This window comes from Ammodytes marinus (assembly GCF_949987685.1).
Source record: "Ammodytes marinus genome assembly, chromosome: 11".
Taxonomy (NCBI): Eukaryota; Metazoa; Chordata; class Actinopteri; order Uranoscopiformes; family Ammodytidae; genus Ammodytes; species Ammodytes marinus.
Window position 1 is genome coordinate 7,825,598 of NC_137215.1, and position 13,185 is coordinate 7,838,782.

The window sequence follows — 13,185 nt, forward strand, 5'->3', positions numbered from 1 at the left end:
GTATACTCGACTCTTTCATGCTTTGCTTTGACTGCCCTGCACCTCTCTTCTGCCAACTGTTGTACAGCAGTTTGTGACTGTAAATGATTTTCTGTGCCATTCTACTTAAAGTTTAATATCTTGCAAACAGAGCATTGATACTTCTTTCTGTTTATATTTTTATGTGATATGCACTGTTTATATGAACACGGAAAGGAGTATGTGATTATTTTGCAGCCTGTGATCCTCGGTTCATATTTCATAATCTTTGACGTATACTATAATAAATCTATTCAGCTGTTTATTTTAAGCACTTGAGTGATTTGCAACACACTGCCAAACGTACTCATTAAAATCATCATGATATGATTCCTTTTGGATGCCCATAGTTTAAAGGGGGATTTATTTTCTTTTTTTCCTTTCGCGTTTCCCAGATTATTCATTCTCCTCAGCATCATGGTGTCAACCATTTTCAAGCAAAATATCCCCCAAAAAGACCCACAATACACTCCTTGAGCACACCCAGATGACAGCCGTTTGCATCATTTGGGGGATATAGCTAGCTAGCAGATATGTCCTGCTAGCTAGAAGCACAGCCAAACATAGAGTTAAATATTAGACAATATCAATCAAATGACTGCTTATGTTGCTTTATATAGCTGCATGTAAATAGGTGGCTGTTTTCCATATTAACCTAAAAGAGATGACACTATCAGTGACTTCCTTTTACAGCTTGTTTCTGTTGCCCAAATGTGACCAATAAAACACGCAGAGCTAATGAAGAAACTATTTGTGGAACAGTATAGACAACATGATCATTGAAATGTAGTAGGCCTGATATTTTTTTGATTCTCTCTCTTTTACTGGCACAAAGGGACTATTATCTCATCCACTATTTTTCTAAATATGTCAATTCATCACAAATAACTTGACTGTAGGATAATTCATTTATTTTTCAGGACTTCCACTAACATTCTTTTTCCCATTTCATCAACAATTTCACTTTGATTTTCTCTTTCTCTTTTGACTTCCAATATTCAAAAATATTTGTTTTGCACAAAAAAGTAAAAGAAAGCAGAAGAAGGTAGGCTATTAATTGATGGTGGAATCTTTATTATTATTCAATATATCAAAGCAAATTAATACACAGCAAAATTGTGCTGAGGGCAGGCAATGGCATCCAATTAAACAATTGAGCTCAAAGGGGAAAATTGGAGTTCTAAGACAGAGTTCAGAAGGGTGGCACAACTTCTCAGTTTCATATATATTTTCTTAGGAATTTATATTGGTGGTGTTTAGCTAGTTTTTTCGTCGTCCCAAGTTTTCAGACAGTAAAGGACTCATAGCAGGAGCATGGGTGTTAAGTCGAACAACAACAGCAGTACTTATGGAACCAGCAAAAACGTATTCTGCACGCAAGACCAGAGACTGCAAGCAAAAGGAAAGAGCATTGAATATCAGAGCAGGAATGTTTAGTTGGTCTTTAAGCATGGTTGCAACCCTCAGAGTCAAAACATTGATCTTAACACTGTAGTTTGAGGAACAGCGGTGTTTATGTACTCTGATACCAAGATCACTATTGTCAACTTGTTCAAGGGCCTGGACCATGTAGAACCCTGGGGATGTAGATTGACTATTCTTGTAAAGTGGCGTGGTTTCAATGTTTCTTCTTGCTGGACTTCTCGATCATGGTCTCCACAACCATGGAAGTCTCCTCATAACCTTTAACCTTGCGTCCATTGGAGAACTTCTCCACAGACTCCACCACTTCCAGCTTCTCGTAGCTCATGGTATCAGGGGAAAAGCTGCTGGAGCTAGTGCTGGTGCTGGTGCTGGTGCCGGAGCTTGAGCTAGAGCTGGTGCTAGCACCTCGAGGCGCGGGCTTTGGAGTGGGCCCGCTCGGCCCATTGTCATCCCTGCTTTTCTTGTGGTGATCGGCAGGGGGCGTGGGATCTTTTGGGCCGGGGGGTGTAGGGACTGGGCTCGGGCCTTTGGGGTGAGGCTGAGGCTCTCCGCCCTTATGCTTACCTTTACCTCCATTGTCCTTGCCCTTTCCACCCTTATCGTCCTTTCCACCTCCTCCATTAGAGGGCCGAGTGGGGTCGAAAGGCCTGGGGTCTACATTGGGCTGAGGAGGGAGGGGAGGGAGGGGAGGGAGGGGAGTGGGCGCGATGGGTCCGTAAGGCTCAATGGGAACCATTCCATTTCTGATAGTAACGATGATGTGGCCAGCAGATGGCGTGGAGGTGCAGAAACAGGGATCCGAGTAGCTGCCGTCGCCAGTGACAAGGACATAACGACCTTTGGTGTAGAAGTCAGCGATTGGCTCAGGCTTCTTGTACTTCCTCATTCTGTCTCTGACGATGTTACAAAGAGTGTCAAAGGCCTTGCTGATCTGAGCTCCGTCTGGGACATCCTGTGGAGAAACTCCAGTGAGAACAGGTCTGTGCTCTTTTCTCTTCACCCTCTCCTCCTGCACTTCCCCAGATGGGTTCCCCTTGGTTTCATCATCCTGAGCCTCTCCAGCGGCTCCTCCATTTCTGTCCTCCTGTCCGCTGTCCATTACATCTTTCGGGGTCAGCTCTTTCTTCTTCAGGACCTTCTTGGCCAGGATCTTCTGGCGCGGCTTGATGCTGGTGATATCTTGGATAGCTTGTGTGATATCTGAACAAAAAAATTAAATAAAAAGTCAATTTTAACTGATGAACTAAGAAAGTACCTAAATGATGTAATCTTAGATATATCCAAATGATTTGCCCTGCTAAAGACAATGAAGACAACACTTTGAAATGTCAGGAGCTTTTTATTTATTTATATCTAGCTTTGTTAGACTGAATCTTTAAAGAGCATAGTTATCTCTAACAATGGCGGCTGATTATATGTGAACTCAAATGGAATGTCAATGCAAAGCCGATGTGCTGTACCCTTACCTCTCCCCCTGCTTGAAGCAGTGGGTGTGTGAGTATAGCGGTAATTAGTTGTGAGCAGGGTAATGGGAGTGCCAATTATCGCCGAATTCAACCTGCAGGAAAGAGAGCAGTGAAATGTCACCCATGCATAATTGATGTACTGAACAGCTTTGCTATGCAGGGAAATATTGTAACATCGGTAATTCACATTTTTGAAAGCATATGTACACCTGTACAGATTTTAGAAGAAAAAAAACAGAAATATTGCTGATTTGAAAAAAGGTAAATCCACTCTCCTTGCTGTTGTGTAAGTGCAGTACAGGAAAACATTTGTTTTCACACAGCGCCACCTGCTGGCTGATTGTTCACTCCACATGAACCAAGTTACAACAATACAGCATTTATCTCGTATTGAAGCAGACCTCACCATAGTACCTGTCCACCAACGGCCTCTTTTGGGAATGTGCCGTTTGGAGTTTACACTCTACAATTACGCTACGGTGAAACAACCCATGGAGTTTTTTTGGAAGACTGAATGATATTCTTTCGAGTCATTAGCTATGAAAAGTATTTTAATAAAGATGTGCACATGATCCGTTTGTAGCTCTAAATTGTGTGAAACAACAACCATTAAGTTAATTAAAATGCATGCATATAATCAGAACATTTGAAAAGATAATTTTAGGTGCTTGTAAAACATTTGTTTTAGTCAGAATGTCAGAACTTTTGGCTCTAACCATGTCTCTACGTCTTGAGAGAACTTGACAAGAACGTAAATCCTCATAAACAATACTCTATGTTCTTAACATGTTTCTATAATTTGGTTGTGAAAAGCATTATGTATTGCTTTTACATTCAGACTAGGTTTACTGAAAGTCTAATGACAGTTTCTCAACAGTTATTTCAGCCTTCAATGTAGGTCCCTATTTCCGCTTCATGCCATTTGTCTCATAGCTAACCTGACTATAATGAACAAGAGTGAACAGCCTGTACAATAAGGCACTGCATGTGTGGGTTAAGTGTGTCTCCATATGGAGGCAGCCTACCTGTTATCTTCATTCTCGATGATCCTCGTGTACCTCTCCAGCTCATTCTCAAGAGATGTCTGGTACATGGCCAGGTGGCGACATTCACTGGTGAACTTCTCCAGGGACTTCTCAGCTTCCTCGATCTCCTTCCTCAGCGACTCTATTTGCTCGTTGTACGTCTGGATCTCATCATCATAACTGTCCTGTGTGTTTTTGATGGCTTGCTCCAACCCTGAAGTCTGAACGAAGAGACAGAAGGAGGGATTAATTGGACAATTATGAATAAAGACCCTTGAGGAGATACAACAGTGGAGTGTACATATCATTAATACAAAATTATGAAATTAAGATCCTAAAAGAAATTATGAATCAGGTTAGACATCAAAGCAGAATTGAATGTATGCCCAACACGGGGGTTTGTATAAAAGAGATGTAAAATAAATCGATATATTAAAAAAAGTAAACAGTCATTCATTAATTTAAAAAAATAACTTGATTCAAAAGCAGAATGAAATGCATAATTTGGGCTGGTAGCAGAGGTATGTTTTTAGTTTGTGAAAACGGCAGAGTGAAGAAACACTCAAACTGGAAATCAATAAAGGTTCTAAATTTGATTGTGCAGTAATTAATTTCATTAGACTAAAGCATTCCTGTGTTTCTCATTTCCTGTGAAGAAACTGTGCTCAGTAAACCTGTAACAATTCTTCTGACATAAGGTGGTCAATGCTGACATCTAGTGGTACTTACAGAACTACACCTTTGGCAACATTATGAACGTTGCTGGATGAAGGGGTGTTTAGGGTTGTGTGCCCCAAACAGAGCCTTCAAGGCAGTACTGGTTAAGGTTAGGGTTAGGGTTAGGGGATAGGGCCTTCCAGGCAGCGCTGCTTCGATTAATATATTATTCATCTGAAATCAATAGGCTACTTTGATAGTTTTCAGGATATTTTTTAAAGTACAAATGCCAAGATATCACTCGCGCCAGCTACTTAAATGTAAATATCTTGAGGTTTAATTTAGCCTTCTATGATTGAATATAATGTGCATGCTAATAAAAAAATTAAAATAGTTTTCAATTGTAGCCCTAGAGTTTACAATGGTTCACCTTACTGAGAGTAGAGCACAGTGTGGACTGGTCTACATTAATTCCCTTTTATGTGTCTTTACGCTATTGACTTGATGGTATAAAAACATTAAAAAATGTTTTAAACAAATTAATTGTATTTAATGAAGCTCCTGCTGTCATGTTGATAGTGTGGCCCACCTCAGTCTGTAGGTGGTGTTTCTGGGCTTGCAGCTGACAGAGGGCGCTCTTGTATTCCTCCAGCTGACTCTGGAGCCCCGGCACTTTCCTCTGGGCCAGCAGCTTCTCCTGCTCCTTTATACATCCAGCACAAATCAATGAGAACGTGAAGAGAAAAGCACTTTATCTTTACAGCATGAAGGGGAAAACACACATGCACGCATACACACACACACACACACACGCACACACACACACACACACACACACACACACACACACACACACACACACACACACACACACACACACACACACACACACACACACACACACACACATAGCAGTCTTTCTGAAGTCCCACTGCATTAAAAGCTTCACTGATTGATTTTTTTTAACGTTTTATTCAAGGGTCCTTTAACAATTGTGTGGCTAACAACAGTGATTTCAGCTCATCTTGAAATCATGTAACATGTTGAGTGTTTTTGATAGCAGTGTGCACTCTCCAGAAACTAAAAGAATAATAATAGAATAGCACACAAGTGGTCAGAGATTTACTCGTTACACCTGATAGAAATAGTAGTGGTTCTCAAGATTTTTAATAATTTTTAATTCATAGAGTTTGTAATGAGTCAATATTAATCAGGTGTGCTGGTAATGATTGATATTATTAAGTTTTGAACCAATGTACAATTAAAATCCAATCATGGTTAGAAACAATTACTGCAAACAGAAGGTGTTAAACATTACAAGCTGCCAGGATAGCCTCTTTAGTAAGGGGGTTTTGAGACTGTGGGAGAGCACCAATTAACATGTTGCTCTAAAAACAATTAGATATGTTGTTATCTAGTTACATTTTCCTTATTTTCATTGGAATACAAAGCACAGTGTCCAAGAGCTGGGGCTGCTTGTCTCGGCCCACATGGAATTAAAATGAACACAATACACAAACTCTGTGTCCACAGCTCTGAGAAGTCTCTGAGAAATGTGTTTGCATGCATACGATTCTAATCTGCTACACAAATGCCTGTCACTGTGGTCCCCGTTTGTAACAAACAAAACATGTACACGCACACTTACAGCCGCATTTGATTCATCAGTAAAACACAGGCAAATGCAGGCACACAGGCAACCAATCGGACTGAGTGGAGCCTGTAACCTCATCAACCTCAGACACGTAGCTGGCGCTGACACACGTGCAAACACCATCTTCTACCCCCCAGGGACTGCAGCAAACAGGCACCCACACACACGCACACACAGCAACACACACTCTCTCTCTCTCAAAAACAGACACACACACACACACACACACACACACACACACAGTGACAACAGTAGTGTGACCTTACCTCAGAGATGCCGGCTGACACATTTGGAGCGAGGGGAAGTGTCTGGTTGATTTGCTGTAAAATGTTTACATAGGTCTGGATCTCTGCAAGGTTCTGTGAAGAGGAGGGAGATAATATAAAAGGAAAACATTACATAAATATACAACTGGGTAAAAAGGAAGAACATTACTAAGATTTACCATTTGTAATCCTAATTCATTTTGTCTTTGGCCCCTGGACGAGAGAATGAAAGATATTCAATAAAAAGGCTTTCTAGCTTTCTATTTGCTAGTATTTTTTTATTACAGCAAAGAGAGTTCCTTTTAGACTCAATTTGTCTGACTCAGTAATAAAGAGAGGAGTTATGTATGTGCTGTGTCTCCAGTGGGATACTTCAAAGCTCAGGATCACAAGTCCAATATGCATGTAGAGGAACAGCAGTCAGTGGCCCTTTGATATGCTATCTCAATATTGCAGAGTCACGGATTAATTCATCAAATGTACCACTGGGGTGAAAATAAGAAAAGAGAGAGGAATTTGCTCGCGGCAAGAAAGTAAATGAAAAATTACGTTTGATGCATTGGGCGAGAGTCTATAGCTTTATTTTGTCTCAACATGTGTATGGCCATTTTGTGGGACATTGAAGCCACAGAGGGTAATATTTCAGATTTTGCCTTTCCTCAGTGCTGTCCCATCATGTGTCAGTGCCTGTGAAGAGGGGTGTTACATTTTCACCGTAACCCTTCTTTTCTCACTCACATCCCAGTGGGTAAAGTGTTGCGAAAGTCCCATGACACATGATAACGCATCTTTTGGCATCTATGTTAGGGTTTTGTGCCTAGTGAGACGAGTAGTAGTAGTAGTAGTGGCCATGAGTGCGGCAGCGTTCAAAAGCAACATAGAGAAAAAAACATATGATGGACTAACATACTTGGAAATGAGTAAGTGAGTTATCAGTGACATATACCCTGAGAACAAAGAATGGGATAACCTTTAAAGAGCCAATATGTCAAATACACTGCTTTGAGGCATGCAAGGAACCATTTTCTCTGTGAGGGGCTCCTACTGGCACATTTTGAAAAAACCCTCAAAGAATAATAATTTACTCAGATGTGAGCATCAGTTTCTCAATGTCACTTCTTGGTCTGGCTTTGCGAGACTACTTCTGTACTGTAAGCCCACAATACTCCCGCCCCCTTGGACAATGACAAAAACATCTTTACCATGTTTGTATGTATGTTTAGATATCTATGTTAACTTGCATTTGTGTACGTTAACTTTTTAAAGGTACACATTGTAAAATGTACGCCAACATGTTTACTGTATATAGTAAAGCCACACAATTACAATACCTTCTTGTGTCTATCTCGGGTGGAGTTGATATCGTCCTGCAGGAACTGTGATTGGATCTGGTACTCGAGGTTTCTCAGCAGAGCAGAGTCAGCCTCCTTCAAATGGGATAGAGAGAACAGAACAGAAGAGAACAGAATAGAACAGAACAGAACAGAACAGAAGAGGAAAACAACAATAGGGAACACGATGGAAAGAACTAGTGATTATATGTTTTGAGTTCTACAAAAGCCAAAGAACAATGAAGTGGCATAATGCGGTGACAGTCATACAGAACTATTCAGTGTCCAACCCAGTGTCATACTGACAATCTAAAATCAACTAAAGTCTGTTATGATCCGTCCAACTTAAAGGGTAAGTCGGAGATTCTGGAGAATGCTTATTGACAAAATCATCTTTTGTCAAAATCAGTGATCCACTTCACAGTACTGTGTTTGTGCTGAAAAAATAATCCATGGTCAATACACAGCCTAGTCTCTGTGAACAGCTCATGTTGCCAGCTTCGGTCGGCCCCCTTTATTTAACTGTTGATAAATACAAGTTTACAGAGCCTAGGATGTGAAATAACACCAGATTTGTATGGACAGGTAGCCGATTGTGAGGAGATATCTACTCATTGTGACAAAAATAGATTTTGTTAACAAGCGTTCTCCAGAATCACTGACTCAACCTTTAATTGTATAATTCATTTAATCTTTTGTTGGGCAAAGCTACGGCCTTGCTTTGATCAATATATCTTGAATATATTTAAATTAACAAACTTAACACATAGTAAAGTATCTCACTTGATTAACTCATTACTCTTTCAAAAGTATTGTAACTTGTAAAAAAAATTATGTTGTCTCTTGTTTCCCATGCTAAGGTTCTTCCATGGTTAAATGTGGGAAGCACAGAATACATTTCCATGTATGTTTGCAATAAAACCAAAAGTCATTATTTCGTCCATACATTACCTTGTTCAACTGTTCCAGTGTTCCACGCAGCTGTTCTTGATAATCACACTCATTCCTATATCTGGAACATAAAACATCTCCATTATGTGTTCATATAAAGAAGGGAGAGGTACAACATGACAGTAGATAACCAGAGTCCTCCATTGTGCAGGAATACTTACCTTACATCATCTGTGTGCCATTTGATTCTCACAGTGAGTCAGGACCGATTATCTGACTCATTTTAGTAACAGTTCGATGCTTGTCATTTTTCACAGCTGTAAATCGATATTACACACAGTGAAATCCAGGTCTCTCCGGCACAAGATTCAACCAGAATGGATCAATATGTATATATCTCATAAACGTATCAATCCATGTGGTGAGGCTTCGCTGGCTGCAGACAGCTGATTACACTCTTATCGTAGATTGTTTTATGTTTGTTTTTTGTTCTCACCTAAATTATAAAAAAGTGCTTTCTCCCTCTTACTCTAAAGTTATGTTCTTCATACAGGTAGTTTTAGTTTTATTGCCCAACTTTTGAGACATCTGCCAACGTGAATGGAATTTCAGTTGCTGTGCTAAAAAGAATAGTAAAGTGTTTATGCCCAATCATTCTTACACATCATTGTGAATAATTTTCTCTGGAACAATGTTCTACTCTCCAAATATTCCCATTAAAAATGTTGACAGTGTATTTTATGGATTATCCACAGTACCATGGACACACTTATGGAAATTAATGTTTTTAAAATGTATTCTAATGCTGATGGGCACTAATGTGAGCATTGCAAATTAATTTACCTCCACTATATTGAGTTGAAATGTATTTTCATTTACATTTTTTGGAGGGTTAAGGTGAACTGACCCTTTAATGTATCATTATTTAAATTACATGTTAATTCTTTGTATGTCTTATGTCTATTAATCAAGTAAAACATATTGTTACAGTATTCAAATTGTTTTAATTTTGAGCACTTTGCAAAGTGATTACTGTGTATTTTAAATTGCATAAACATAATTGACAGTTGCCCACGTTTCATGAGTAATCACAGTTAACTTTCTTTCTCAAAACCAGAATGCTACCTTATTAGGAATTCAGGTTCTTCAGCACTCTATCACCCTTTGTTTCTGAAAACTTTTCTATGCATTTTATAAAATCTCTAACTCTGAAGAAGAAATTTGACCTTTGACACACAAACTATCAGTAACCACCACCGGCCACTCTCTTACTTGCTGGTGAACTCATCCAACATGCGGCAGGCGTCTCTCAGCTCTCTCTCCAGCTTGGCATGGTCAGAGGACAGTTCTCGGATGCGCTGCCTGTTGACTTCAATCTGCTCTGTGAAGGCTTCCTCTAGGCCGCTGGCCTCTTCCATCCGCTGCAGTGTCTCCAGTTGCTTGCGGAACACGGCGTTGCGTTGCTCCAGTACTCTGGCCCTGTTGATGTACCGGGCAAAGCGGCCGTTGAGCTCCTGGAGGCTCTCCCAGCCCTGGATGGCTGAGATGCCTGCAGAGGTTTCAGAGTCCTCGGGCTCCTCTTCGAAGACATCTGAACGCTCATACTTCTCCTTGCGCACCTCGCGCAGGTAGCTGGTCTTGAACATGGTGGTACGTTTCTCTCCCGTGGGTCGGTGGTATCCCCGGAGTTGTTCCCCTTCAGCACCTTTATTGTGTGAAAACCTGGATGCTCACCCTCTGCTGTCTCATGGTAGACTAAACGCTGCACAGCACTGGCTGCTGGCGAAATAGCCCCCAAAACCTCCACCGGGCTGGGGCAACCCACTGTGCGAGCCTGGGGCCTTCCAGAGCATATTGTTGCTTTTGTGGCAGAGATTAGAAAAGCCATGCTGTTGATGACAAAGCAGAACACCAAAAACAAACAATTGGCTGGCCCTCGAAAGCACTGTGTTGTCACACACTATTATTATGCTTCTTAGTCAGCTGCTTTCTAGATCCCTGTTTGATATGGCATATTGGATTGTGGCCCACCACAGGACAGAGGGGAAATTTCGTGCAGTGCAATTTGTGTGGACTGTCGAGAACTAGTCCTGCCAGAAATGCCAAAGTGTTGACACACAATGTGTAAACTGAGCTGAAATAAAAGTTTGTTTTTGGTCTACAAGTTGGTACTTCTTGTTTTTGAGTTAGCATTACACAAAAAATCCTAAATAACAAAAATGTATTCAAGCACACAGGCCCAGTTGGAGAACTGTGATATGATACATGATCGCACAACCCAGCAATTGTTTAACCTTTTTGCGTCATTGTATTGCTTCTGTCCTCAGAAAGATAAAACGAAAAATAAAAATAAAAGAGTTACAAGCGATGTAATACTGAACTGTGCAACTACGGGATTAAAAGTTTGAGTCTTTATTTCTACACATTATTTTGTTGTTTGTTTAGATGGAAAAAATCAAAGAAAAAAAGTCCATATTCAAATGTGGCAATGTTGTTTTGTTCGGAATAGTGTAATATAATAGCCACTTCTAAAGCCGAATATGTCTGCAAGTTATTTTTTTATGAAAATAAATTATTTTACTTTAGTTGTTTTCCTCAAGGTGCATTTAGCCGACGTCTCTATGAACCTTCATTTTCTTTTTGTATTTCCATTCTTTCTCTTGCACTTAGCAAAAACATTTGGAAAAGATGAGAGAGGTGATGAGGAAGGGACGGTAGCGCCGGCTTGCTCAATGTGTGCTGTGACAGTCAGTCAGAATGTCCCTCTGGAAAGATCTAGCAAGCTGTCTGCAAAACGCCGGAATGAAACACATGTCAAATGGCTTTACATCAGCATTTCAGCATAGTTATTTGATCAAGTAATGTGTACATAACTATATGTGCTGACCTTGACCTCATCCTGCCAAATTGTACCTTGTATAATTGGGTCCTATTTGCCTGCCTGCCTGCACTGACCATAACAAATCCTTTGATTTTTCTTGATTTAATTTGACATGATTTGATTGGATATGATTTGATTTATTGTCCCCAAAGGTCAACTTGGTTTTGCATGCAGTCGAAGCAGAAAAACAACACAACATACAATACATAAATAGACATACTGTAGGTGAACATAGATTTATAAACAATATGGCAGATGTCATCGTTATACAATTGGATGGGCTCTAGAAGCAGGAGTCCATCAGACTTTGTTAAACTGCGATTGCAACTACTTCCTTATTTTGTCCAACAACCCAACAGCTGAGGGAGCAAATCGTTTCATCTATTTGATTTGGCCCTCATCCAAACGTGTGTATCTTCTCCCTTCCCGCAGGAGACAGAACTCTACATGGAGAGAATGTTGACTGTCACACAGAATAGCCATTGCCTTCCAAGTGGCTCTCACTTAAGAGATGAGGCCAAAATCATTCAGGTTAGTGCCTATGGTATTTTGGTAAAATAATCAATAAAGCAATCTTTCCAAGCTTTTTTCTTTTGATTGAAAATTTTGAGATTGTCGGACCAACATATCATTCCAAATGTATAGATGAAAAACATGATATGTGAATGTTAAAAGCCCTCCAATTACTTATGGAAAACAATCTCTTATAGGCCCTTTGGCAGATGGTGTCAGTATTGACATCGAAAGTCAATTGCTGATCTAGGATTGCACCTAGATATTATCATTGGCTTGCTGTCTCTAAGCCATTGATTAGAGTAAATGCTGTGACTGGAACGTTACTTCTGAACTCAATAGTCATCTCCTGTCTCGGAGACATTGAGTTGCAAATATGAGTTATCACACCATTGGATGAAATTGTTCATTGACCATACTCTATATCAAATACATATTTCTTCCATCATGCTTGGGTCCTATACACCACAGGCCTGGGAGCCTGACGGTTCTGCACAGGTATCTTAGCTGTTCCTTGGGCCATCTTCCTGATGTACTCATGGATCTTTGTTATTTCCTCCTGGATGGTTGCTCTGACGCTCACTAGTGCAAGACCAACTTTCAGCCACTTAGTGTGTCTTCTCAGCCTGCTGGACTTTGGGTGAAATCATCTATCATGGACATTGAACGTACTCTGTCAGTAATGGGTGTAGTGGACCCTACTACATCCATTACTGCCCATGAGTGCGTTCAAGGTCTCTACAGTAGAGCACAAATAGCAAGGGCTACAAAACTCAGCCAGCAAGGTTGTCTTTTGTTTCGATTTAAAAAGCCATTTCATGTATATATGTGCATGGATTATGTGGGTTCTCTCCTTCCTTATTCCCCCATCACCAATTAACAACCTCCCTATTTGTCCACACCGTCACACAGAGAAGGCTATATTTTATAGGTTTTATATTCTCCATGGTTCAGGAGAGAACGCCAGGATCATACTGGCCTCTTTTTTTCCATCTATATTCATTTGTAGCGATGGGCTGTAAATCTGAGGATGGGGGGAGATTAAGAGAGCCGTCCAG

At 40.4% G+C, this 13,185-nt stretch overlaps 1 protein-coding gene across 1 annotated transcript; it reads right to left on the bottom strand.

Annotated features, from left to right (window-relative positions):
- Window positions 1-1,636: 1,636 nt before the first annotated feature.
- On the bottom strand, window positions 1,637-10,379 carry bfsp1 (beaded filament structural protein 1; the record flags this gene model as incomplete). Its single annotated transcript, XM_080037422.1, has 8 exons — window positions 1,637-2,643; window positions 2,910-3,001; window positions 3,935-4,155; window positions 5,181-5,294; window positions 6,512-6,604; window positions 7,843-7,938; window positions 8,794-8,854; window positions 10,006-10,379. 8 exons carry the CDS (start codon window positions 10,377-10,379, stop codon window positions 1,637-1,639), a joined length of 2,058 nt encoding a protein of 685 aa, XP_079893548.1.
- Window positions 10,380-13,185: the final 2,806 nt, after the last annotated feature.